Raw genomic sequence first — 24,752 nt, 5'->3', positions numbered from 1 at the left:
CTACATGTATCACCACTACTATTCCTACATGTATCACCACTACTAGTCCTACATGTATCACCACTACTAGTACTACATGTATCACCACTACTAGTACTACACGTATCACCACTACTAGTACTACATGTATCACCACTACTAGTCCTACATGTATCACCACTAGTACATGTATCACCACTACTACTACTACATGTATCACCACTACTAGTCCTACATGTATCACCACTACTAGTCCTACATGTATCACCACTACTAGTCCTACATGTATCACCACTAGTACTACATGTATCACCACTACTAGTCCTACATGAATCACCACTACTAGTCCTACATGTATCACCACTACTAGTACTACATGTATCACCACTACTAGTCCTACATGTATCACCACTACTAGTCCTACATGTATCACCACTACTAGCCCTACATGTATCACCACTACTAGTCATTCATGTATCACCGCTACTAATCCTACATGTATCACCACTACTAGTACTACATGTATCACCACTACTAGTCCTACATGTATCACCACTACTAGTACTACATGTATCACCACTACTAGTCCTACATGTATCACCACTACTAGTCCTACATGTATCACAACTACTAGTCCTACATGTATCACCACTACTAGTCCTACATGTATCACCACTAGTCTTACATGTATCACCACTATTAGTCCTACATGTATCACCACTACTAGTCCTACATGTATCACCACTACTAGTACTACATGTATCTCCACTATTAGTACATGTATCACCACTACTAGTACTACATGTATCACCGCTACTAGTACTACATGTATCACCACTACTAGTACTACATGTATCACCACTAATACTACATGTATCACCACTACTAGTCCTACATGTATCACCACTACTAGTCCTACATGTATCACCACTACTAGTCCTACATATATCACCACTACTAGTTCTACATGTACCACCACTACTATTACTACATGTATCACCACTACTAGTACTACATGTATCACCACTAATAGTCCTACATGTATCACCACTATTAGTACTACATGTATCACAGCTACTAGTACTACATGTATTACCACTACTAGTACTACATGTATCACCACTACTAGTCCTACATGTATCACCACTACTAGTCCTACATGTATCACCACTACTAGTCCTACATGTATCACCACTACTAGTACTACATGTATCACCACTACTAGTACTACATGTATCACCACTACTAGTACTACATGTATCACCACTAGTCCTACATATATCACCACTAGTACTACATGTATCGCCACTACTAGCACTACATGTATCACCACTATTAGTACTACATGTATCACCACTACTCGTACTACATGTATCACCACTACTAGTACTACATGTATCTCCACTACTAGCACTACATGTATCTCCACTACTAGTACTACATGTATCACCACTACTAGTACTACATGTATCACCACTACTAGTCCTACATGTATCACCACTACTATTACTACATGTATCACCACTACTAGTACTACATGTATCACCACTACTAGTCTTACATGTATCACCACTCCTAGTACTACATGTATCACCACTACTAGCACTACATGTATCACCACTACTAGTACTACATGCATCACCACTACTAGTACTACATGTATCACCACTACTAGTACTACATGTATCACCACTACTAGTACTACATGTATCACCACTACTAGTACTACATGTATCACCACTAGTCCTACATGTATCACCACTACTAGTACTACATGTATCACCACTACTAGTCCTACATGTATCACCACTACTAGTCCTACATGTATCACCACTACTAGTCCTATATGTATCACCACTACTAGTACTACATGTATCACCACTACTAGTCCTACATGTATCACCACTACTAGTCCTACATGTATCACCACTACTAGTCCTATATGTATCACCACTACTAGTACTACATGTTTCACCACTCCTAGTCCTATATGTATCACCACTACTAGTCCTTCATGTATCACCACTACTAGTCCTACATGTATCACCACTACTAGTACTACATGTATCACCACTACTAGTACTACATGTTTCACCACTCCTAGTCCTATATGTATCACCACTACTAGTCCTACATGTATCACCACTACTAGTACTACATGTATCACCACTACTAGTATTACATGTATCACCACTACTAGTACTACATGTATCACCACTACTAGTAGTACATGTATCACCACTACTAGTGATAAAATTATCACTCCTTCAATAAGTATCACTTTTAAAAATCTAATAGCTTCCCCGCAAATATCCTAAATATACCTCTACTCTGCCTTATTAATCTAAATTGTCAAAAGCACACCTCAAGCATCAGAGAACCGTACTGGTATCCAATCATCTTCAAAAATAGATGAAAAGAATAGTTACTCTTCCAATGACAAAACTTATGCACCCCTCATATAAAATTTAAATTTTTTTGAGTTGCTCTAAAGTCATCACCATACTCTATCATTCTTTTCTGATCTTCATAGCATACCCTGCCCAAAATATGATTTTCATATCCCTTACCTTTGAAAATACTGAAATTATGAAATATAAACAACCGAGCCACAAAAAGTTTGAAGATAAGCTTACATCTACCAGATCCTCTTAATTCGAGGTTAACTATTTAAATCCTATACATGTTATTACGTGAATATGTCAAACAAAAACTATACTCCAAGCAGTATTATAGGGGTCAAAGTACTATAATTACTCTGGTTTCCTGAAATAAAGAAGAAACCAGCAGGCCTTGTGTCATCTTACGGCAAACTTTAATATTTGAACCTTGATTATTCAAAATGATTTTTACAAGGCGCGCTCGGTACGCTCTGTTTGCTGCTGTAGCACTAGGTGTTACATGGATGATAAGCAGGTGCCTCGGGAAGGTTGTAGAGGACCTAACACTGGAACACGAGCACCTCCGCATCGAGGTGTTCCGGGAGATCTAGCACTGTAAGAGCTGGTGGAATCGCCTTTACGACGAGCCATTAGAGGTGATCCCGGTGTTAGAGAGATGCGAGTGGCCTGTAGCTGGCACTTTCGTTACGGCTTATAAAGCTTACAGCGAGATACCAACTCTCAGGGAAAGGCTTGAAGCTCTGAAAGACAAGAATGAGAGCTCTTTCATTCCAGCGATGGTTCTGTTCGGAGTGGCTTTCCTCCTTGGTGCAATTCTTCATTACCTGATGGCGTGGTCTGACCCACAGGTCTCTGACGAGGTCGAGGTTCGTGAAGAAGAAGAAGAAATCGTGGGAGACCCTGAGGTTTGGGAAGAAGATCCTGAGGCCTTTAAAGAAGACCCTCAGGCCAGAGAACCTGACCCTCAGACCACGGAAAAAGGCCCTCAGGCCAGGAAAAACGACCCTCAAGTTAGGGAAGAAGTCCCACAGGCCAGGGAAGAAGTCCCTCAGGCCAGGGAAGAAGTCCCTCAGGCCAGGGAAGAAGTCCCTCAGGCCAGGGAAGAAGTCCCTCAGGCCAGGGAAGAAGTTTCTCAGGCTAGGGAAGAAGGCCCTCAGGCTAGGGAAGAAGGCCCTCAGGCTAGGGAAGAAGTCCCTCAGGCCAGGGAAGAAGTCCCTCAGGCCGGGAACGAAGAACGTGAGGGCTGGGAAAAACATCAGCCATGGAAATACCGTCACATCTGGGAATACTATAAGGAATGGGAAGAAAACCCTCCAGTCTGGGAAGTAGTCCCTCAGATCGTGGAAGCCCTCCCAGGGCTGACAGCCCCCTCAGCCCAGGGAAGACCTCACTCAGCCCAGGGAAGACCTCCCTCAGCCCGGGGAAGAACTCCCTCAGCCCAGGGAAGAGCTCCCTCAGCTCAGGGAAGACCTCCCTCAGCCCAGGGAAGAGCTCCCTCAGCCCGGGGAAGACCTCCCTCAGGCCAGGGAAGAGCTCCCTCAGCCCAGGGAAGACCTCCCTCAGCCCAGGGAAGAGCTTCCTCAGCCCAGGGAAGACCTCCCTCAGGCCAGGGAAGAACTTCCTCAGGCCAGGGAAGAGCTCCCTCAGCTCAGGGAAGACCTCCCTCAGCCCAGGGAAGAGCTCCCTCAGCCCGGGGAAGACCTCCCTCAGGCCAGGGAAGAGCTCCCTCAGCCCAGGGAAGACCTCCCTCAGCCCAGGGAAGAACTCCCTCAGCCCTGGGAAGAACTCCCTCAGGCCAGGGAAGAACTTCCTCAGGCCAGGGAAGAACTTCAGGCCAGTGAAGAACTCCCTCAGGCCAGGAAAGAACTCCCTCAGGCCAGGGAAGAACTCTCTCAGCCCAGGGGCAAACTCCCTCAGCCCAGGGAAGAAGTCCCTCAGGTCGTTGAAGAAGTCCCTCAGGTCGTGGAAGACCCTGAGAGCTATGAAGAGCCAGCCGTTTAAGAATAGTTGATTATCCCTCTGGAATATGGAAAGTATTTACCAGAAGGAGGTCCCATCTGCGATGCTAGCCGCCATTACATACCAATGTAAATATAGTAACGCCCATTGACGTGAATGTGTCAAAACTGAGACTGAATAGTTCTGAAGGGAAGGGTGGAATGTGTTGTTGAGATAATAGAGAATAGTGTTTGGTTGGTGTTATGTTACGGAAGTGTAAAAGTGTGTTAAGGTATTATTTATAGAGAAGAGTTTCTGGCAGGTGATAGCAGTGTAGGGTGATGGTGTAGTTTGTGGCAGGTTATGGTACTACTACTTCTATATCTACAATTACACTGTTTCATCCTCTCGTCTACTACTATTGGCACCGTCTCACTCTTGTATATATACTGGCTCCCTCTCCTTCCCGCTTCTGAGTTACTTGTTAATGGTCCAAGACGGACCGAAACGTCGTCATAAGTTTCATTCTCCAAATATGCATGTTATTTGTGTATATTTCTGTCAGGTGTTTGATAAAAGTAATGTAGTGACAGTTAGGGGGTTGAAATTTTATTTTTTTTATGGGAGGTATTTAGGTAGGGATTTTTTGTTGATAAAAATTTTTGTGTGTACTGCTGCTATGACTAAAAGAGCTCAAATTCCGTTCTCGGCTTGACTTCCAGCAGCGATAGCTGCTCCCACACCTGTTTCGGCTTTGGTTCACTCTTCTACTTTGGTGACAGCTGGTGTCTATATTTTAATACGATATGGTGGGGCTTTGGAGGTTTCATGTATACGAAGGTTTTTGATAATTGTTTCTTGTTTAACTATATTTATAGTAGGTTTAGGGGCCAATTTTGAGTTTAATTTGAAGAAAATCATTGCTTTATCAACTTTAAGACTGTTAGGAGTAATAATAAGTATTTTATCTTTAGGATTTACTGACCTTGCTTTTTTTCATTTGTTGACCCACGCTTTATTTAAGGCTTTGTTGTTTATGTGTGCTGGTATGGTAATTCATAGGGTTAAGGAATATCAAGATATTCGGAATATAGGAAGGTTGGTAATATGCATACCTTTAACTAGAGTTTGTATGAATTTACCCATTCTAGCTCTATGTGGCATGCCTTTTTTGGCTGGGTTTTATTCTAATGATTTGATATTAGAAGTGGCGTTTATAAGGGAAATTAATATTTTTAGGTTTCTTTTATATGTCTTAGGTGCTGGTTTAACGGTATGTTATACTTTTCGGTTGATTTATTATAGATTAAGATGTTTTCCTAATATAAGGTCTATGATATTTGTTAGAGAGAGGCATAGGATGATATTAAGGGGCATAGTAGCATTGAGGATTGTGGCTGTGAGGGGCGGATGTGTTTTAGCCTGGGTGGTGCTTCCAGAGCCTTACATGATTTGTTTGAAGGTTTTGCTTAAAGTTTTGGCTTTATTAGTGAAAGGTATTGGGGCTCTTTTGTGTTATGTGAGGGCGAGATCTAGACTTAAGTCTGTAGGGTTTTATTCTTATATTGTATTTATAGGATCTATATGATTTATACCTATTTTGTCAACATTTAGAGTGTCCTGTTGAAGGTTGGGAACAGGGGATATTTTTTTTAAGGTTGGTGACAAAGGTTGATCAGAATATTTTGGAGGTGAAGGAGGGTTTTATGGATTAATAAGAGGTTCCAGGTACTTGCAGCTTAGACAAGATAATATGATTATTGTTTATATAAAAGGATTTTTTGTTTGGGTTATTATTGTTTTATATTTTTATCTAATTTTACATATATATTTTAAATCAGAATTTTGCATTGAAGCTGCAAAGGTGGTTATGGACCTGTAAGTAATATTTCTAGAAGAAAAGATCTTCAGCTTTACATTGAAAATGTAATATGTTTTATACACTATAAAAAAGAGAAATGAACGGAGTCTAAACGCTCGGGAAATAAGTTATAAGCTTTTTCGCTGGCATTATTCTCTTTGACAGGAAAGAAGATTTCAATTTTATCATTAACAGTGATAGGCCTCTAATTTGGCTTCTGTCAAAAATTAGAGGTGTGTAAACCAAGATTTAGACCGAAACTAAACACAAATTTTCGCTTTCCAATTTGAAAAAAACAATTTATGAATGCAAATCATATGTCATTGTTGACTACATTTCCAGTTGGATCATTCTAAGGCTCCTTTATATCATTCGTAATATAAGCCGAAGAGGAGGATTAGGAGAAAAAATAATCCTGTGAATCTTCAAGAGAAGATATTTGTGAAAGGGGAAATGTAAGCAAGAGAGCGAATAAGTGTGATATCTACATCAAAGATTAGGAAAATTACAGCGATAAGAAAGAATCGAAGAGAGAAAGGTAATCGAGCAGAGGTTTTAGGGTCAAACCCACATTCAAATGGGGATATTTTTTCTCGGTCAGTGATGGATTTCATTAGCTGCCTGACTGTGGTGGAGTGAGGTTGTGCACAGCACCCCTCTGCTGTTTGTCAGGAGAGCTCTCATAGCAACAATATGGCGCTGAGTATCCGACGTAGGATAAACACTGTCGGCGTTGAGCTGCTTCGTGGGGCGATTTCCCCCTCTACGGCGCAGGTGTTACTTCCGGCAATCATCCGGGAAACGTACGGAGTGCAGGATGATGAGGTTTATGGTGTGGCCCTGAATGGGGCCTATCGTCTATTCGTCAAGTTAAATTCGACGGCTGTGTACGAGTCGTTGGTGACGAAATTTGAGCATGTGAGTATTGATGTAACTCCAGCTGTCAAAGTGCGACTCATAGACGTCTCTCGCCACTATACGTGGGTGAAGTTGCGAAATGTCCCCTTCGAGGCTGACGAGGAGGACTTACGGAAGGTGTTTGCTGCTTATGGTACCGTGCATCTGGCAACCCAAGGCAAGTGGGCGGCAGGTGCGTACATGGGACGTCCGGAGGGTACATTCTCCCTCAAAATGACACTGAGGCACCCGATTCCGTCATACGTCGTGATGCCGGAGTTTAGGACCCAGATTCTAGTGGCGTATGCTGGGCAGCGACGGACATGCAGGTTGTGTGGGGAGTATGACCATATGGCAGCGACGTGTGGGAGGCAGTGGAGGGCGCCGGCGCAAACAGGTGGAGCACCAGTTACAGGTGTGGATGTCGTGGAGGAGAATTCCAAAGGAAATCGAGGAGATGGCCGTCTGTGGAGTGACATTGTGGAAGAGTCTCTTGTGGTGCATGATGGGCGTGGCACGAGTTGTGTGGAGCCAAAAATGGCCACTTTGCCGGTGATGGGGGAGGATGTGCTAATTCAGCAGGAGGTGCAAGAGCTGGAGGAGGAGCTTGACGAGGTATTGAAAAATTTACCTTCTTCGGGCGAGGATAATGGCTTGGTCCGTGAAATGGTGCCTGAGTTGAAAGGAGAGTGTGGCGGGACAGGCACGTGAAGGACGGAGGACAACTGCAGGCACAGAGAGGAGTCACCGAGCTCTGTGCGACAGGTCACAGTAGAGGTTGATATTCACTGTGAGGAATCTTCGGAAGACAGTATGGCGGTAGAGAGTGTCACGAGGAAGAGGGCGGCTGCGTCAGACTCAGATGATGTCCTGACACCCGCGCAGAGGTCTGGGAGGAGGGATGTATATTTTCGTGACAGCCAGGATAAGAGGCATCGAAAAGGGGGGGGGGTGGATGGTGACAAACCACATGTTGACCCTGGGGCAAGAGGCCCTGGGAAGGGTGAGAGGAGAAAGGATTGGAAGCTTTAGAAAGGCCTTAAATGCATGACTGTGAATGTGAATGGACTGTGTACTGGTATGAAGAGGGAATGCTTCCGTATTCTCTTACGTCGATACAGAGTGGACGTAGTCTTTCTACAGGAGCATAATTTCAGGGAGGGTAAAGTGCTCGAGGTGGAAGGGTATACGGTGTTGACTCTGCCATCGGCACGTTTGAAAGGTGGTGTGGGTTTATTGATAAAGGAGGCGAGCCCGTTTGTGTTGCAAAGACGTGAAGGGGGTGGGGGGGGGAGGGTGTTGCGTGTGGATGGGTGGTGGATGGGGCAGAGGGTAACCTTTGTAAGTGTGTATGCACCAGCTGAAAATGATATGAAAGTAAAGAGGGATTTTGTGTGTGATGATCTAGTTTTTGCTTTCCGTGGTTTACCTGAGGTGGCCATCGTAGGTGGGGACTGGAATTGTGTGATCAGGAGAGCGGATGTGGAACCTCGAGGGGCGGGGCATATGTTGACAGCATTACGCAATCTATTGGTGGACGTTCAGTTGAGGGATGTGGTAGGTGGGGGAGCGTGGGAGGTGGAGCATACTTTCGTGAGGCGAGGTTACGCGGCTAGGTTAGACAGGTTGTATATATCTCATAAGGTAGTGTCAAAGTCTGTCCGTACTATTGACCTAGCTTTTTCAGATCATAGGGCGGTTGTCGTAGAAGTAGAGTGGGATTCTCTAGCTTGTATCTCTAGGGGATATTGGAAATTAAATACGAGTCTGTTGGAAGATGAGGAGGGGTTGGGGGGTTTTCGGGAGCTGTGGGAGAGATTAACTGAGGAGGTACAAGGTGTGGAGGACGTGGTGACGTGGTGGGATGGTGTGGCTAAGGACCGGATTCGGCATTATTATGTGCGGGAGGGGAAAAGGATTAATTCTTTAAAATTTGGGTTGATTAATTATTTGGAGGACAGGTTACGAGGTTGTTATGTAAAAGGGACAGTAGAGGGTGTCTATCCGATGGACAACATTATGATACTTAAAGAGCGGTTGCGGGAAATTCAGGACGAGCGGTTCCAAGCGGTGAGAGTAATGGCGGGGGTGGAGGAGGTGTTATGGGGAGATAGGCCGTCTTCGTGTGTGTTGCGCAGACAAAAACAACGTCAGCAGGCAACAGCTATTCCATGTTTGGAGGTTCTTGAGTCGGTGGGTGGGTATAGGGCGGGTCAGGTAATCCACACTACGGATGGGATGGGGTTGTTTGCGGATACGTGGTACGAAAAGTATTGGCGGGAGGAAGGGGTAGGATTAGGGGATTTAGAGAGGGTGTGTGGAAGTGTGCCATGTAGGTTAGGACACAGTGATAGGGAAGCTTTGGGGGGGGACATAACTGAGGGGGAAATATGGAGAGCTTTGAGTGCCATGCGAAAGGGCAAAGCACCGGGAATCGATGGACTGCCGGCGGAGTTTTATCAACAGCATTGGGAGTTAATAAAAGGTTTTTTGGTGAGGTTACTGAACTTGATGAAGGTAAGGGGAAGGTTGGGTGGAAGACAGGCAACAGCTGTAGTTGTTTTGGTACCGAAGGGTAAGGAACAGCGTTCGCTCAGGGACTATAGAACAATATCATTGTTATGCGCGGATTATAAGTTATTTGCAAAAATTTTAGGAAATAGGCTCAAGTGTGTTGTAGGGAGGGTTGTATTGGAAACCCAGTTTGGGTTGCCAGGTAGGTCTATGGGGGTGGGACATGGTCTTTTAAGGGATTTCGTGGAAGAAAAAGGGGGGGAAGGGGGGGCGGGGTTGGTTGCACTAGACTGGCAAGGAGCTTATGATAGGGTGGAGCGGGAGGCGTTGAGAGCTATCCTTAGGAAACAGGGCTATGGGGAGGAAATAGTGGGATGGGTAGAGGCGTTATATAGAGGGGCAATGGTGAGAGTACAGATTAATGGAAGATTAGGGGGGAGGATTGTCATGGGCAGAGGTCTTAGACAGGGGTGTCCTATGTCACAGCTTTTATTTGCATGCATACAGGACCCCTTTTATAGAATGGTGGAGCGCCATATGGGCGTTAGTGAAGGGGTAGGGGGGGTACTGGGGGCGTTTGGCCTGTTCTCATAGGGTATGTAGATGATACTACTGTATTGGTTAGAGAAGGGATGTCCATAAAAGCCTTAGATGGAGTGGTCGACACGTTTGCATGTGCAACTGGTATGAGGGTAAATTCGGAGAAGTCCATGGTTATGGGGTTAGGAACTTGGGGGGAGCGGGTCGAGTGGGGTAGTGCAGTCGTAAAGAAGCGGGTGATGTCATTAAAAATTTGTGGTCTAATCTATGCAGATGATCTTGAGGTTGCACGTGTTAATAATTCGGTCAGGTTGGTAGAAAGGATACTGGGTCGATTGGGAGCATTGCGGCCTTATCATTTGACCCTTGTGCAGCGTGCCATTGTAATTAACGTTTTATTGTATAGCAAGGTTTGGCATGTGGCTGCCGTGTTCCCTTTAACGGGGACGGCAATTGCAACTATACTTAGAGGGGTTTTTAAATTTTTGTGGGGTTCAGGTTGTGATTGGCTTAGAAGGGATGTAGTAATGTTACCTGTGCGTCAGGGGGGGTTGGGTTTAATGAATTTAAAGAGGAGGGTCAAATGTATCTTTATTAAAAGGGAGGTGATGAGGGAGGGTGTGAGTTGGGGGGGGGTTGGTTAAGGTACACAATAAATTGAAACGCATGTTTTCTGGGACGGAGTTGAGGGAGTGTGAAACTATTTTGAGGGCAGCAGTGATGGTTAGGGATCTGGGTAAGGTAAAAATAAGTAGGCTGTGTAGGATGTCGGCGGAAAGGGTTGTGGCTCCGGTGGAGGGGATTTTCCCCATGTATGACTGGGGATGTATATGGAGAAGGTTTGGTAGGTTAAGGTTACAACCCCGTGGACGTGAGGTGATGTATCGGTTTTTGCATGGGATTTTACCATCGGGAGTGGTCTTACGAGCTAGACGGGTGGTTGAGGGGGGGGGGGGGGTATGTGGAATATGTGGCGGGGAGGATTCTGCATTCCATGTAGTGTATTTTTGTGAGGGGTTGGGGAGCGTCAGGGGTTGGTTGAGCAGGGTGTTGCATAAGATAAGTGGTCAATACTTCTCTCTTCTGCGGGCATTGAGTCTTGATGTGGGGGGTATGGATGAAAGTATTATTAGGGCTGTGGGGTACATTATGGTAGATTATGTCTACATTATGTGGGGAATGAGGGGGAAAGGGGTAAGTGGGGTGAAGAGGAGGGTATTGGCTGTTACGTTTTATAAAACGTTGTGCCGTAATAGAGAACTTTATGGGAGGAGGTGGGAGCGGGATTTCTCTGAGGGATATAGAGACATTACATTAGAGGTTTTATTAAATTTGTAAAGTAGGTGGGTGGGGCAGGGTAGGGATGGTATAATGTATTATGTTAATGGCCTGTCAGGGGTGGAAACGGGGTCGCCTCCTGGTATGTAGCGGGTGAATGTGTATGAACTTGGGCGTATGATGTGTTTTCATGGTTTGTGATGCGTATACTCAATATATGTGTTTGATTGCAGTAGGACATTGTTTTATGTATGTTACTCTTATGCATGTTGTTAGATGATTGTAGAGGTGTCAGTGTGTTGGATCCTTGTTTATTAATATATTCTGTGTTTGATGAACATATTGTTTTTACCTTATTCTCAATACAGTACGTTAATTGTATTTAACGTATACGGTGTCTTACTTTATAATTTACAAGTGACAATATATGTATATAATGATGTGTTTTGTTAATCATATAACAATGCAATTGGAATTAGTCGGTTATTGGTTATCATAGGTGTAGGGGTCTTCATGTATGGGTGAGGAGGGATATTTGTGTTATCTCAAGTTCATGTTTGTGTGGTTGTTCATGATTATTCTGTGTAAGACCTGTTTTTGTCTTTATCTATTTCTTGTATTGTATTGTTCTAAATAAAATATAAAAAAAAAAAAAAAAGTGATGGATTTTTTTGACAAAATTGATGATAAGAGTATAATTAGCGCTGTGACTAGTAATGTTAGGGAAATAATTAAGTTGTTAGTTAAAATTAATTTTTCTAAAGGATTAGACTTCATAGTTGGAACATAGATGTACCACATTATACTAAAAAATTATACACAAATAACCCGCACATATTATTATTATAATCAAAAAGAAGCGCTAAGCCACAAGGGCTATACAGCGCTGCAACCCGCACATAAAAGAGAGAAGCTTACGACGACGTTTCGGTCCGACTTGGACCATTGACAAAGTCACGGTCCGAAACGTCGTCGTAAGCTTCTCTCTTTTATGTGCGGGTTATTTGTGTATCATTCCAGTCACGGTATTGTGCCTTTTTTTGTTATTTAAAAAATTATCTTCCTCATCAGTAAATAAAAACATAAAGGAACAGTCAAACTACATCAACGAAATGTCAATATCAAGCTGCGGCCTCAAATCCGAAATGATGATTATTGGAGAAGTGACACTTGTAAAGACGATAGAAGCAAACTGTTAGGATGGAGGTCCCGATAATTACATGAAGACCGTGAAATCCGGTTGCTACAAAGAAGGTGGTTCCGTAGATTGAGTCTTCAATAGAAAAAGATGCTTCCAAGTATTCGTATGCTTGAAGAGAGGTAAAATAGATTCCTATAAGAATAGTCAATCTTAGACTTTTTATAGCTTCAGAGTGGTTAGAGTTAAGGATTGCGTGATGTGCTCAAGTTACTGTCGCTCCTGATGAAAGTAAGATAGTGGTATTAAGGAGGGGGACTTGGAATGGGTTAAAAGGTTGAATACCTTCTGGGGGTCAGAATATACCGATTTCAATTGTTGGGGCGAGTCTTCTGTGAAAGAAAGCTCAAAAGAAGGAAAAGAAGAATAATACTTCGGAGACAATAAAGAGAATTATCCCCCATCGGAGTTCTTTTATGACAATTTGAGTATGATGTCCCTGGTATGTTCCTTCCCGAGTTACATCTCGTCATCATTGAATTATGGTTAAAATAATGGGGATAAATCTAAAAAAAAAAGATCTGGGTTAAATTGATGGAATCACTTAATAAGACCCGATGTAAGGAGTATAGCTGTAATAGATCCTGTAAGAGGTCAGGGTCTTATGTCAACTAAATGAAAGTCGTGGTGTCTGTGTGATGACATGTATTTACTTAACTATCATAAAGAGTTCTGAGAACTGCAAATACATAAGATTGAATAATTGCAACAGCAGATTCTAATATAAGGAGAAGAATTTGGGCTAAGATGAGTAGAGTTAATAACTTAGTTGGAAGGGAGGGTCCTATTCTTCCATGTAGAGTTAAGAGGAGATGTCCTGGAATTATATTTGCTGCTAGTCGAATTGCCAGTGTTCCTGGCCGAATGATGTTTCTAATTGTTTCAATGAGAACTATAAAAGGTATAAGTACACTAGGGGTTCCTTGAAGTACTAAATGTGCAAATATATGTTGAGTGTGATTAAGCCATCCAAATAAAATGAAGGATAGTCATAAGGGCAGAGCTAAGGTGAAGGTTATTGTTAAATGTCTAGATCTAGTTAAAACGTACGGGAGTAACCAATGATTTATTAAAAAGGATGAAACTGAATAATGAGACAAATAAGAATGATAGACCTGGGTTGAAAGGTCTTAAAATTGAGTTAAAATCATTGTGAAGGATGGATACAATTTTAAATCATATGTAAAGTCATCGGGATGGTGCGGCTCAAAAGAGAACCGGGATAAATAAGAATCCTAGGAATGTTGATAACCAGTTTAGGTTGAGGGAGAGGATACTTGAAGATGGTTCGAAGATGGAAAATAATCTTGTTATCATGTTCAGAATTTTTCTAATGTTGTTGGTTTATGAGTAAAGGTTTCTGTTTTGATTGGAAGTTTGGAGAAGTTGATGGTAACAAATAAAGTAAAACCTAAGATAAATATTAGAAAAAAATTAAATCACAATAAATGTCCTATTTGAGGCATACAAAAATATCTGGAATATGACAATTTTAGCTTGTCAAGCTAATGTTATTTTTTAACTAATTTTTGTCTCTAAAAGTAGGAAACTACTTTTTTTTTGGTTTAAAAGACCTAAACTTTTATAAGTTATCTGGAGTCGGGAGAAAATAGGTATTATGAGTTTCTAGAAATTCAATTTAAAAAGGAATCTACTGAAATTCTTTCGATTAAGATAGGTATAAATCTATGATTGGCCCCACACATCTCTGAACATTGACCGTAGAATAGGCCTGGTCGGTCTACTAAAAATCTAATTTGATTTAGTCGGCCTGCGATGGCATCAGCTTTTACTCCTAAGGAGGGAATTGTTCAGAAGTGGATCACATCTGCTGCTGAGATAATAAGGCGAACTTGAGTATTAAAGGGAATTGGAACTCGTTTATCAACATCTAGAAGACGAAAGTTTGAATTTAAATCTTTATCAAAAGATGTTATGTAGGAGTCAAATTCGATATTTAGGAAACCTGAGTATTCATATGATCAGTATCATTGATGGCCGATAGTTTTAATGGTGATTCTTGAGTTGTTAGTTTCGTCTAGAAGGTAGAGGAGCCGGAGAGAAGGTATGGCAATGAAGATTAGGATAATGGCAGGTAGAATTGTTCAGATAATTTCGATTTCTTGATTTTCAAGTAGAAATCGGTTAATAAACGACTTTAGAGCTGAATTGATTAGAATATAAACTACTAATGTGGTGATGAGAATGAGAATGAATATCGCGTGATCATAGAAGTATATTAATTGTTCTATAAGTGGAGAGGCTCTGTCTTGAGGTCCTAAACATCCTCATGTTGGCATTTCTAAAAGAAGGGAAATCCTTCCATGTGTCTGTCAATTTAGATAAATAGATATTAGAGGAATTTCTGCATACCTGTGATCAGCGGGAGGATGAGGGTGTTGTCATTCAGTTGATGAAGGTAGGAAGGCTGGGAAGGTATTATGATGTTTTGATATGAAAGCTTTTCAAACAATAATCATAAATCAAAGTTCGGCTACCAAGGAAATGAGCGAACTAATTGATGAGACGATATTTCATGATGTATAGGCATCAGGGTAATTTGAGAATCATCGTGGTATACCATTCAATCCTAGGAAGTGCTGTGGGAAAAAAGTTAAATTAACTCCTAAAAATATAGTGAAAATCAGTGAACAATTCCCCCCAAATTCCAAATACAGCTCCTATAGATAGAATATAGTGGAAGTGAGATACCATATAATAAGTGTCATGGAGGATAATGTCGATTGAGGAGTTTGTTAAAATAACTCATGTTAAACCGCCCACTGAAAATAAATCCTAGGTTCACTGAGAGTCTTCTGTACTCCAAGGTTCACTGAGAGCCTTCACACCAAGGTTCACTGAGAGCCTCCACACCAAGGTTCACTGAAAGTCTCCACACCAACCAAGGTTCACTGAGAGTCTTCTTTACACCAAGGTTCACTGAGAGCCTTCACACCAAGGTTCACTGAGAGCATCCACACCAAGGTTCACTGAAAGTCTCCACACCAAGGTTCACTGAGAGCCTTCACACCAAGGTTCGCTGAGAGCCTCCACACCAAGGTTCACTGAGAGCCTCCACACCAAGGTTCATTGAAAGTCTCCACACCAAGGTTCACTGAGAGCCTTCACACCAAAGTTCACTGAGAGCCTTCACACCAAGGTTCACTGAGAGCCTCCACACCAAGGTTCACTGAAAGTCTCCACACCAAGGTTCACTGAGAGCCTTCACACCAAGGTTCACTGAGAGCCTTCACACCAAGGTTCACTGAGAGCCTTCACACCAAGGTTCACTGAGAGCCTCCACACCAAGGTTCACTGAGAGCCTTCACACCAAGGTTCACTGAGAGCCTTCACACCAAGGTTCACTGAGAGCCTTCACACCAAGGTTCACTGAAAGTCTCCACACCAAGGTTCATTGAGAGCCTTCACACCAAGGTTCACTGAGAGCCTTCACACCAAGGTTCACTGCGAGCCTTTACACCAAGGTTCACTGAGAGCCTTTGCACCAAGGTTCTCTGAGAGCCTTCACACCAAGGTTCACTGAGAGCCTTCACACCAAGGTTCACTGAGAGCCTTCGCACCAAGGTTCACTGAGAGCCTTCGCACCAAGGTTCACTGAGAGCCTTCACACCAAGGTTCACTGAGAGCCTTCACACCAAGGTTCACTGAGAGCCTTCACACCAAGGTTCACTGAGAGCCTTCACACCAAGGTTCACTGAGAACCTTCACACCAAGGTTCACTGAGAGCCTTCACACCAAGGTTCACTGAGAGCCTTCACACCATGGTTCACTGAGAGCCTTCACATAAAGGTTCACTGAGAGCCTTCACATCTAGGTTCACTGAGAGCCTTCACACCAAGGTTCAATGAGAGCCTTCACACCAAGGTTCACTGAGAGCCTTCACACCAAGGTTCACTGAGAGCCTTCACACCAAGGTTCACTGAGAGCCTTCACACCAAGGTTCACTGAGAGCCTTCACACCAAGGTTCACTGAGAGCCTTCACACCAAGGTTCACTGAGAGCCTTCTCACCAAGGTTCACTGAGAGCCTTCACACCAAGGTTCACTGAGAGCCTTCACACCAAGGTTCACTGAGAGCCTTCTCACCAAGGTTCACTGAGAGCCTTCACACCAAGGTTCACTGAGAACCTTCACATCAAGGTTCACTGAGAGCCTTCACACCAAGGTTCACTTAGAGCCTTCACACGAAGGTTCACTGAGAGCCTTCACACCAAGGTTCACTGAGAGCCTTCACACCAAGGTTCACTGAGAGCCTTCACACCAAGGTTCACTGAGAGCCTTCTCACCAAGGTTCACTGAGAGCCTTCACACTAAGGTTCACTGAGAGCCTTCTCACCAAGGTTCACTGAGAGCCTTCACACCAAGGTTCACTGAGAGCCTTCACACCAAGGTTCACTGAGAGCCTTCACACCAAGGTTCACTGAGAGCCTTCTCACCAAGGTTCACTGAGAGCCTTCACACCAAGGTTCACTGAGAGCCTTCTCACCAAGGTTCACTGAGAGCCTTCTCACCAAGGTTCACTGAGAGCCTTCACACCAAGGTTCACTGAGAGTCTTCTCACCAAGGTTCACTGAGAGCCTTCACACCAAGGTTCACTGAGAGCCTTCTCACCAAGGTTCACTGAGAGCCTTCTCACCAAGGTTCACTGAGAGCCTTCACACCAAGGTTCACTGAGAACCTTCACATCAAGGTTCACTGAGAGCCTTCACACCAAGGTTCACTGAGAGCCTTCACACCAAGGTTCACTGAGAGCCTTCACACCAAGGTTCACTGAGAGCCTTCACACCAAGGTTCACTGAGAGCCTTCACACCAAGGTTCACTGAGAGCCTTCTCACCAAGGTTCACTGAGAGCCTTCTCACCAAGGTTCACTGAGAGCCTTCACACCAAGGTTCACTGAGAGCCTTCACACCAAGGTTCACTGAGAGCCTTCACACCAAGGTTCACTGAGAGCCTTCACACCAAGGTTCACTGAGAGCCTTCACACCAAGGTTCACTGAGAGCCTTCACACCAAGGTTCACTGAGAGCCTTCACACCAAGGTTCACTGAGAGCCTTCACACCAAGGTTCACTGAGAACCTTCACATCAAGGTTCACTGAGAGCCTTCACACCAAGGTTCACTGAGAGCCTTCTCACCAAGGTTCACTGAGAGCCTTCACACCAAGGTTCACTGAGAACCTTCACATCAAGGTTCACTGAGAGCCTTCACACCAAGGTTCACTGAGAGCCTTCACACGAAGGTTCACTGAGAGCCTTCACACCAAAGTTCACTGAGAGCCTTCACACCAAGGTTCACTGAGAGCCTTCACACCAAGGTTCACTGAGAGACTTCTCACCAAGGTTCACTGAGAGCCTTCACACTAAGGTTCACTGAGAGCCTTCTCACCAAGGTTCACTGAGAGCCTTCACACCAAGGTTCACTGAGAGCCTTCACACCAAGGTTCACTGAGAGCCTTCACACCAAGGTTCACTGAGAGCCTTCACACCAAGGTTCACTGAGAGCCTTCTCACCAAGGTTCACTGAGAGCCTTCTCACCAAGGTTCACTGAGAGCCTTCACACCAAGGTTCACTGAGAGCCTTCTCACCAAGGTTCACTGAGAGCCTTCTCACCAAGGTTCACTGAGAGCCTTCACACTAAGGTTCACTGAGAGCCTTCTCACCAAGGTTCACTGAGAGCCTTCACACCAAGGTTCACTGAGAGCCTTCTCACCAAGGTTCACTGAGAGCCTTCACACCAAGGTTCACTGAGAGCCTTCTCACCAAGGTTCACTGAGAGCCTTCACACCAAGGTTCACTGAGAGCCTTCACACCAAGGTTCACTGAGAGCCTTCACACCAAGGTTCACTGAGAGCCTTCACACCAAGGTTCACTGAGAGCCTTCACACCAAGGTTCACTGAGAACCTTCACATCAAGGTTCACTGAGAGCCTTCACACCAAGGTTCACTGAGAGCCTTCTCACCAAGGTTCACTGAGAGCCTTCACACCAAGGTTCACTGAGAACCTTCACATCAAGGTTCACTGAGAGCCTTCACACCAAGGTTCACTGAGAGCCTTCACACGAAGGTTCACTGAGAGCCTTCACACCAAAGTTCACTGAGAGCCTTCACACCAAGGTTCACTGAGAGCCTTCACACCAAGGTTCACTGAGAGACTTCTCACCAAGGTTCACTGAGAGCCTTCACACTAAGGTTCACTGAGAGCCTTCTCACCAAGGTTCACTGAGAGCCTTCACACCAAGGTTCACTGAGAGCCTTCACACCAAGGTTCACTGAGAGCCTTCACACCAAGGTTCACTGAGAGCCTTCACACCAAGGTTCACTGAGAGCCTTCTCACCAAGGTTCACTGAGAGCCTTCTCACCAAGGTTCACTGAGAGCCTTCACACCAAGGTTCACTGAGAGCCTTCTCACCAAGGTTCACTGAGAGCCTTCTCACCAAGGTTCACTGAGAGCCTTCACACTAAGGTTCACTGAGAGCCTTCTCACCAAGGTTCACTGAGAGCCTTCACACCAAGGTTCACTGAGAGCCTTCTCACCAAGGTTCACTGAGAGCCTTCACACCAAGGTTCACTGAGAGCCTTCTCACCAAGGTTCACTGAGAGCCTTCTCACCAAGGTTCACTGAGAGAATTCTCTCCAAGGTTCACTGAGAGCCTTCTCACCAAGGTTCACTGAGAGCCTTCTCACCAAGGTTCACTGAGAGCCTTCTCACCAAGGTTCACTGAGAGCCTTCACACCAAGGTTCACTGAGAGCCTTCTCACCAAGGTTCACTGAGAGCCTTCACACCAAGGTTCACTGAGAGCCTTCTCACCAAGGTTCACTGAGAGCCTTCACACCAAGGTTCACTGAGAGCCTTCTCACCAAGGTTCACTGAGAGCCTTCTCACCAAGGTTCACTGAGAGAATTCTCACCAAGGTTCACTGAGAGCCTTCTCACCAAGGTTCACTGAGAGCCTTCTCACCAAGGTTCACTGAGAGAATTCTCACCAAGGTTCACTGAGAGCCTTCTCACCAAGGTTCACTGAGAGCCTTCACACCAAGGTTCACTGAGAGCCTTCACACCAAGGTTCACTGAGAGCCTTCTCACCAAGGTTCACTGAGAGCTTTCTCACCAAGGTTCACTGAGAGCCTTCACACCAAGGTTCACTGAGAGCCTTCACACCAAGGTTCACTGAGAGCCTTCTCACCAAGGTTCACTGAGAGCCTTCTCACCAAGGTTCACTGAGAGCTATCACACCAAGGTTCACTGAGAGCCTTTTCAACAAGGTTCACTGAGAGCCTTCACACCAAGGTTCACTGAGAGCCTTCTCACCAAGGTTCACTGAGAGCCTTCTCACCAAGGTTCACTGAGAGCCTTCACACCAAGGTTCACTGAGAGCCTTCTCACCAAGGTTCACTGAGAGCCTTCACACCAAGGTTCACTGAGAGCCTTCTCACCAAGGTTCACTGAGAGAATTCTCACCAAGGTTCACTGAGAGCCTTCTCACCAAGGTTCACTGAGAGAATTCTCACCAAGGTTCACTGAGAGCCTTCTCACCAAGGTTCACTGAGAGAATTCTCACCAAGGTTCTCTCACTTTGCTTCATCTAAGATCCATTCATTGTCTTAGCTACTTCCCATCGTTTTGACAACTTCACTTTTTTATATACTACTTCCCTTTATCATCTCTGTTACTTCCCTTCATCATTTTAGCTACTTCCCTTCATTTTAGCTGCTTCAAACCATACCACGGGTGGGGTTAGAACCCACGGTCAGAGAGTATCAAAACTCCAGACCGTCGTGTTAGCCACTGGGTCAGCTAGCTTCAATAATATTCATCCAGCTAGGTATATTTCTACACCATAGGAAGGTTAACATAAGCATCACTGGTGCCTATGCTAACCAGTGGTGCAAATGCTAACAAGTGGTGCCTATGGTAACCAGTGGTGCCTATGCTAACCAGTGGTGCCTATGCTAACCAGTGGTGCCTATGCTAACCAGTGGTGCCTATGCTAACCAGTGGTGCCTATGCTAACCAGTGGTGAATATGCTAACAAGTGGTGCCTATGCTAACAAGTGGTGAATATGCTAACAAGTGGTGCCTATGCTAACCAGTGGTGAATATGCTAACAAGTGGTGAATATGCTAACCAGTTGTGCCTATGCTAACAAGTGGTGCCTATGCTAACCAGTGGTGCCTATGCTAACAAGTGGTGCCTATGCTAACCAGTGGTGAATATGCTAACAAGTGGTGAATATGCTAACCAGTGGTGCCTATGCTAACCAGTCTTGCCTATGCTAACCAGTGGTGCCTAGGGTAACCAGTGGTGCCTGTGGTAACCAGTGTTGCCTATGCTAACCAGTGTTGCATATGCTAACCAGTGTTGCCTATGCCAACTAGTGTTGCCTATGCTAACCAGTAGTGCCTATGTTAATGAGTGGTGCCTATGCTAACCAATGGTGCCTATGCTAACCAGTGGTGCCCATGCTAACCAGTGGTGCCTATGCTAACCAGTGGTGCGTGTGGCATGCAAAGAATACGTAACCTTTATTCGGCGCATGTACTCACCCTCATTTACAGGCTATCTCCCCCAAGCAGCGAACCAGGTTGCTAAGAGTTGATGATGGGGCCCCGTCGTTCAACTAGTGACCAGGTTCTAGCCAATAAGAAGATGGTTTTGGCAATCGCAGAGGTTATGTGGATACCGCTCTCCTGTCTGCCCTTGTCATTCGCATTCTAGAGCTGGTTGAAGCACGGTCTGCTATCTTGTGACTTCTATTTCTGCTTTGCTTACCGTGGAGTGCACTATACTTATCACTGTACATAGTGTACATATTGCTGTTCTAAATTGGTGAAGGATAATATAAGTCTAAACTTTTTCTGCTGTGTTTATTTTGCTCCCATTACACCCGGAATAACAGGCCATTTGGAATCCTGGGTTGTAATATGGGTAGCCTGTCCGAGAGCTGGAGCTGGACTTAGAGAAACGGTTGAGCTTAGGGTGAAGCTCGTAGCAGGAACATTGTGCAGCTTGCTGTCTGGCTTTGCATTAGCTTTGCCTACGCTTTACAAATTTTGCGTGTCAGTTGCTTTATGGTCAGCCTTGCTATTGTGTGATCGTTCAACAGCTCGCTACTAGCTTGTTCGGTGTGCTCGCTTCGCTACGGTCAATCTTCTAGTACAGTGTAGCTGTCTGGCATTGCTTTACAAATTTTGCGTGTCAGTTGTTACTAGCCTGTTCGGTGTGGAGAATTTTGCAGTCGGCTTTGCTTGTATGCGTATTCTGCAATCGTACTGTGCATAGCTAAGCGTGTTCTGCAAATTAACGTGTTACGTTGGGGTATTCTGCAATCGTACTGTGCATAGCGAATAACTTATGCCACCTAGACGAGTCAGACGTCTGGTGTCGGCATATACTTTGCATAACCTACCTAAATTGTCCCTACAGCGTTGTTGGCAAATTGCTCGTTCCATTGGCATTAAATACAAACGCACTCTCACAGCTGCGCAACTGCGTTCACTGATTGCTGACAAACTTATAGAAGAAGAGATGGCACATCAGACTCCTCCCTCTACGGGAGCTAGGGCAAAAACTCCTATGTTCTCGCAGGAGGAAGATGATACACCTACGGAGCAAAATGGTCAGTATAGTGCAGCTGGGTTGTCTCAGGGTGAATCAGCGTCGTTGGCACTTGAGCTGGCAAAAATCAATCTTGAGCAAACTAGGGAACAGAGAGCATTCGCAAGGGAAGAATATGATAGGGAAAGAGAAAGGAGGCAGTTTTCGCATTCTGTAAATGATTTTAGTTTACAAAAAGCAGTACAGCTTGTTCCCCGCTTCAATGAGGCCGAACCAGAGCAATTTTTCGAAAGCTTCGAAAATCAGGCTCGAGCCTTGAGGTGGCCGGAACAGCATTGGGCATCGTTGGTTCATACAGCATTATTGGGTAAGGCACAGGAATTTACGTCAGTATTAAATGACGCTGAATTTTCTGATTATCAAGTAGTGAAGACCACAGTGTTGGGAGCATATACATGTATCCCAGCCAAATACCGCAAGAATTTTAAATTAAGCAGGCGGCAGCTTGGTCAATCCCTAGTGGACTTTGTGAGACAGCAAACCAAAGCTTTTACCAGCTGGTATAAAGCAAGTGGTGTCTCTACCTTTGAGGAGCTGGTGCAGCTTATTCTGATTGATAACCTGCTGGAGTCTGTGGGACCAGAGGTTCGAGTCTTTCTGCAGGATCGTGACTTAACCACTGCATTGGAGGCAGCCAGGTTGGCTGATACCTTCGAAACTAACCGCTCCTTGTCCGAGCGGTCCCGTCTCTCTTTTCAACAGCCTGGCATGAGCAGAGATCGTCAACCTTGGAGAATGAAGTGCCAGCCGGAGGGAGAACGTCTACGTCAGCCAACTAAGTCACCTGGTGAGCCACGCTTCTCAACATATGGTCCACCTGCGGAGAGGCAAACTACTCATGGTGCATCTCGACAACAGTATCCAGAGAGACACCAGCCAGAACGACACCATTTGCAACGTCAGCAGGGAGTAAAGGGCAAGCCTGTCGTCTGCTTCCTCTGCAACAAAGTAGGTCACATCCGTCCCAACTGCCCCCATAAACCCCAACCCATTGGGAAAATCTCTAATATCCCTAGTAACATGTCCCCTAGAGAAGTAGAAAAAGGTATGGCCCCTTATTATTGCAAGAGTCTTATTTCCCTTCAGGAAAACTCAGAAACAACTAAAGTAAAGACCTTTAGAGATACTGGAGCATATTGCTCACTTGTAAGAGAGGGAATATTACCCCTTTCAGAGAATACTTCTTTGAATTCCTCTGTTTTATTGGAAGCATTTGGAGGAGCTATATATTCTGTTCCTTTGCATAAAATTTATGTACAGTGCAAATATTACACTGGGTACTTGACTGTAGGTGTCTCAAAAGGATTCCCCATGAAAGATGCAATGTTATTACTGGGTAATAACATTACTACTGTTAGTTCGTGTCCTGAACCTATAATGATTAATTCTTCTCCGGTGTTGGCCATAACTCGGGCAACATCCCAAGGGTTGTCTGGAGAGAATGTTGACCTATCCTTGGACGACTCCGATCTCGGAATAGCCACGTTGTTTTATGAGGCACACCGGCCGGAGCCTCGTAAATCAAGTGAACAGACCCCGATCAAGCCTTCCTATTCCCAGGTTGCAGGATTGCCAGATGTCTCTGTTTCCATGCCCGAGGGACTGTCCTTCCGGGAGGAACAACGAAAGGACCCTTCTTTAAAATTCGCTTTTGAGGCAGCCATGGGTAAATCCTCTTTGGGTCATCCGGTCAAGTATGAAGTTAAAAACGATTATTTGATCTGCACTGAGACTGGTAAGGAGATAGAGGGCCGGCAATTGTTTAACAGGTTAGTGGTTCCAACAAAGTATAGACCTCAAATATTAAATATAGCTCATAACACGTCATTAGGAGGTCACTTAGGAATTACAAAAACCTTGTATAGAATCACAAAAGAATTTTATTGGCCAAAATTAAAGAAAGATGTGAAGAATCATATTAGGTGTTGCCGAGAATGTCAGCAAGTTGGGAAACCTGGACATTCCATTAAACCTGCACCTCTCCAACCTATACCTGCTGATGGAGAACCTTTTGCAGATTTAATTATAGATTGTGTAGGTCCACTACCTAGGTCAAAGTCTGGAAATCAATATTTATTTACGATTATGGATAAAGTAACCAGATATCCTGAAGCAATTCCCATGCATAGTATTAATACTAAAGCTATTCTCAAAGCTTTAACAAAATTCATTTCTTGTTTTGGCATTCCTAAAACTATTCAAAGTGATCAAGGTACTAACTTCACTGCCAAAGCATTTAGGGAAGTATTAACTAGGTTAGGGATAATCCACAACTTATCCACTGCCTATCATCCTCAGTCCCAAGGCGCCTTGGAAAGATTCCACCAGACATTAAAAACAATGATGAGAACTTTTTGCATGCACTTTCCTACAGACTGGGATGAATCACTACCTTTGTTGCTGTTCTCAGTACGAGAGACGGTGCAAGAGTCTACAGGGTATAGTCCGTTTGAGCTGATCTTTGGGCACAATGTACGAGGTCCTCTTCGGGTGCTCAAAGAAGGATG

At 44.4% G+C, this 24,752-nt stretch overlaps 1 protein-coding gene and 1 pseudogene across 1 annotated transcript; one reads left to right on the top strand and one right to left on the bottom strand.

Annotated features, from left to right (window-relative positions):
- Window positions 1–4,407: 4,407 nt before the first annotated feature.
- On the top strand, window positions 4,408–5,971 carry LOC138853349 (NADH-ubiquinone oxidoreductase chain 5-like). Its single transcript, XM_070089547.1, has 2 exons — window positions 4,408–4,468; window positions 5,042–5,971. Exons 1-2 carry the CDS (start codon window positions 4,408–4,410, stop codon window positions 5,905–5,907), a joined length of 927 nt encoding a protein of 308 aa, XP_069945648.1. The 3' UTR covers window positions 5,908–5,971.
- A 6,505-nt stretch (window positions 5,972–12,476) lies between these two features.
- On the bottom strand, window positions 12,477–13,252 carry LOC128693113 (cytochrome c oxidase subunit 3-like; annotated as a pseudogene).
- Window positions 13,253–24,752: the final 11,500 nt, after the last annotated feature.

This window comes from Cherax quadricarinatus, chromosome 28, assembly GCF_038502225.1.
Source record: "Cherax quadricarinatus isolate ZL_2023a chromosome 28, ASM3850222v1, whole genome shotgun sequence".
In the NCBI taxonomy this organism is placed as follows: Eukaryota; Metazoa; Arthropoda; class Malacostraca; order Decapoda; family Parastacidae; genus Cherax; species Cherax quadricarinatus.
The sequence above is the reverse complement of the archived record's forward strand: the minus strand, read 5'-3'. Positions and strand labels throughout refer to the sequence as shown.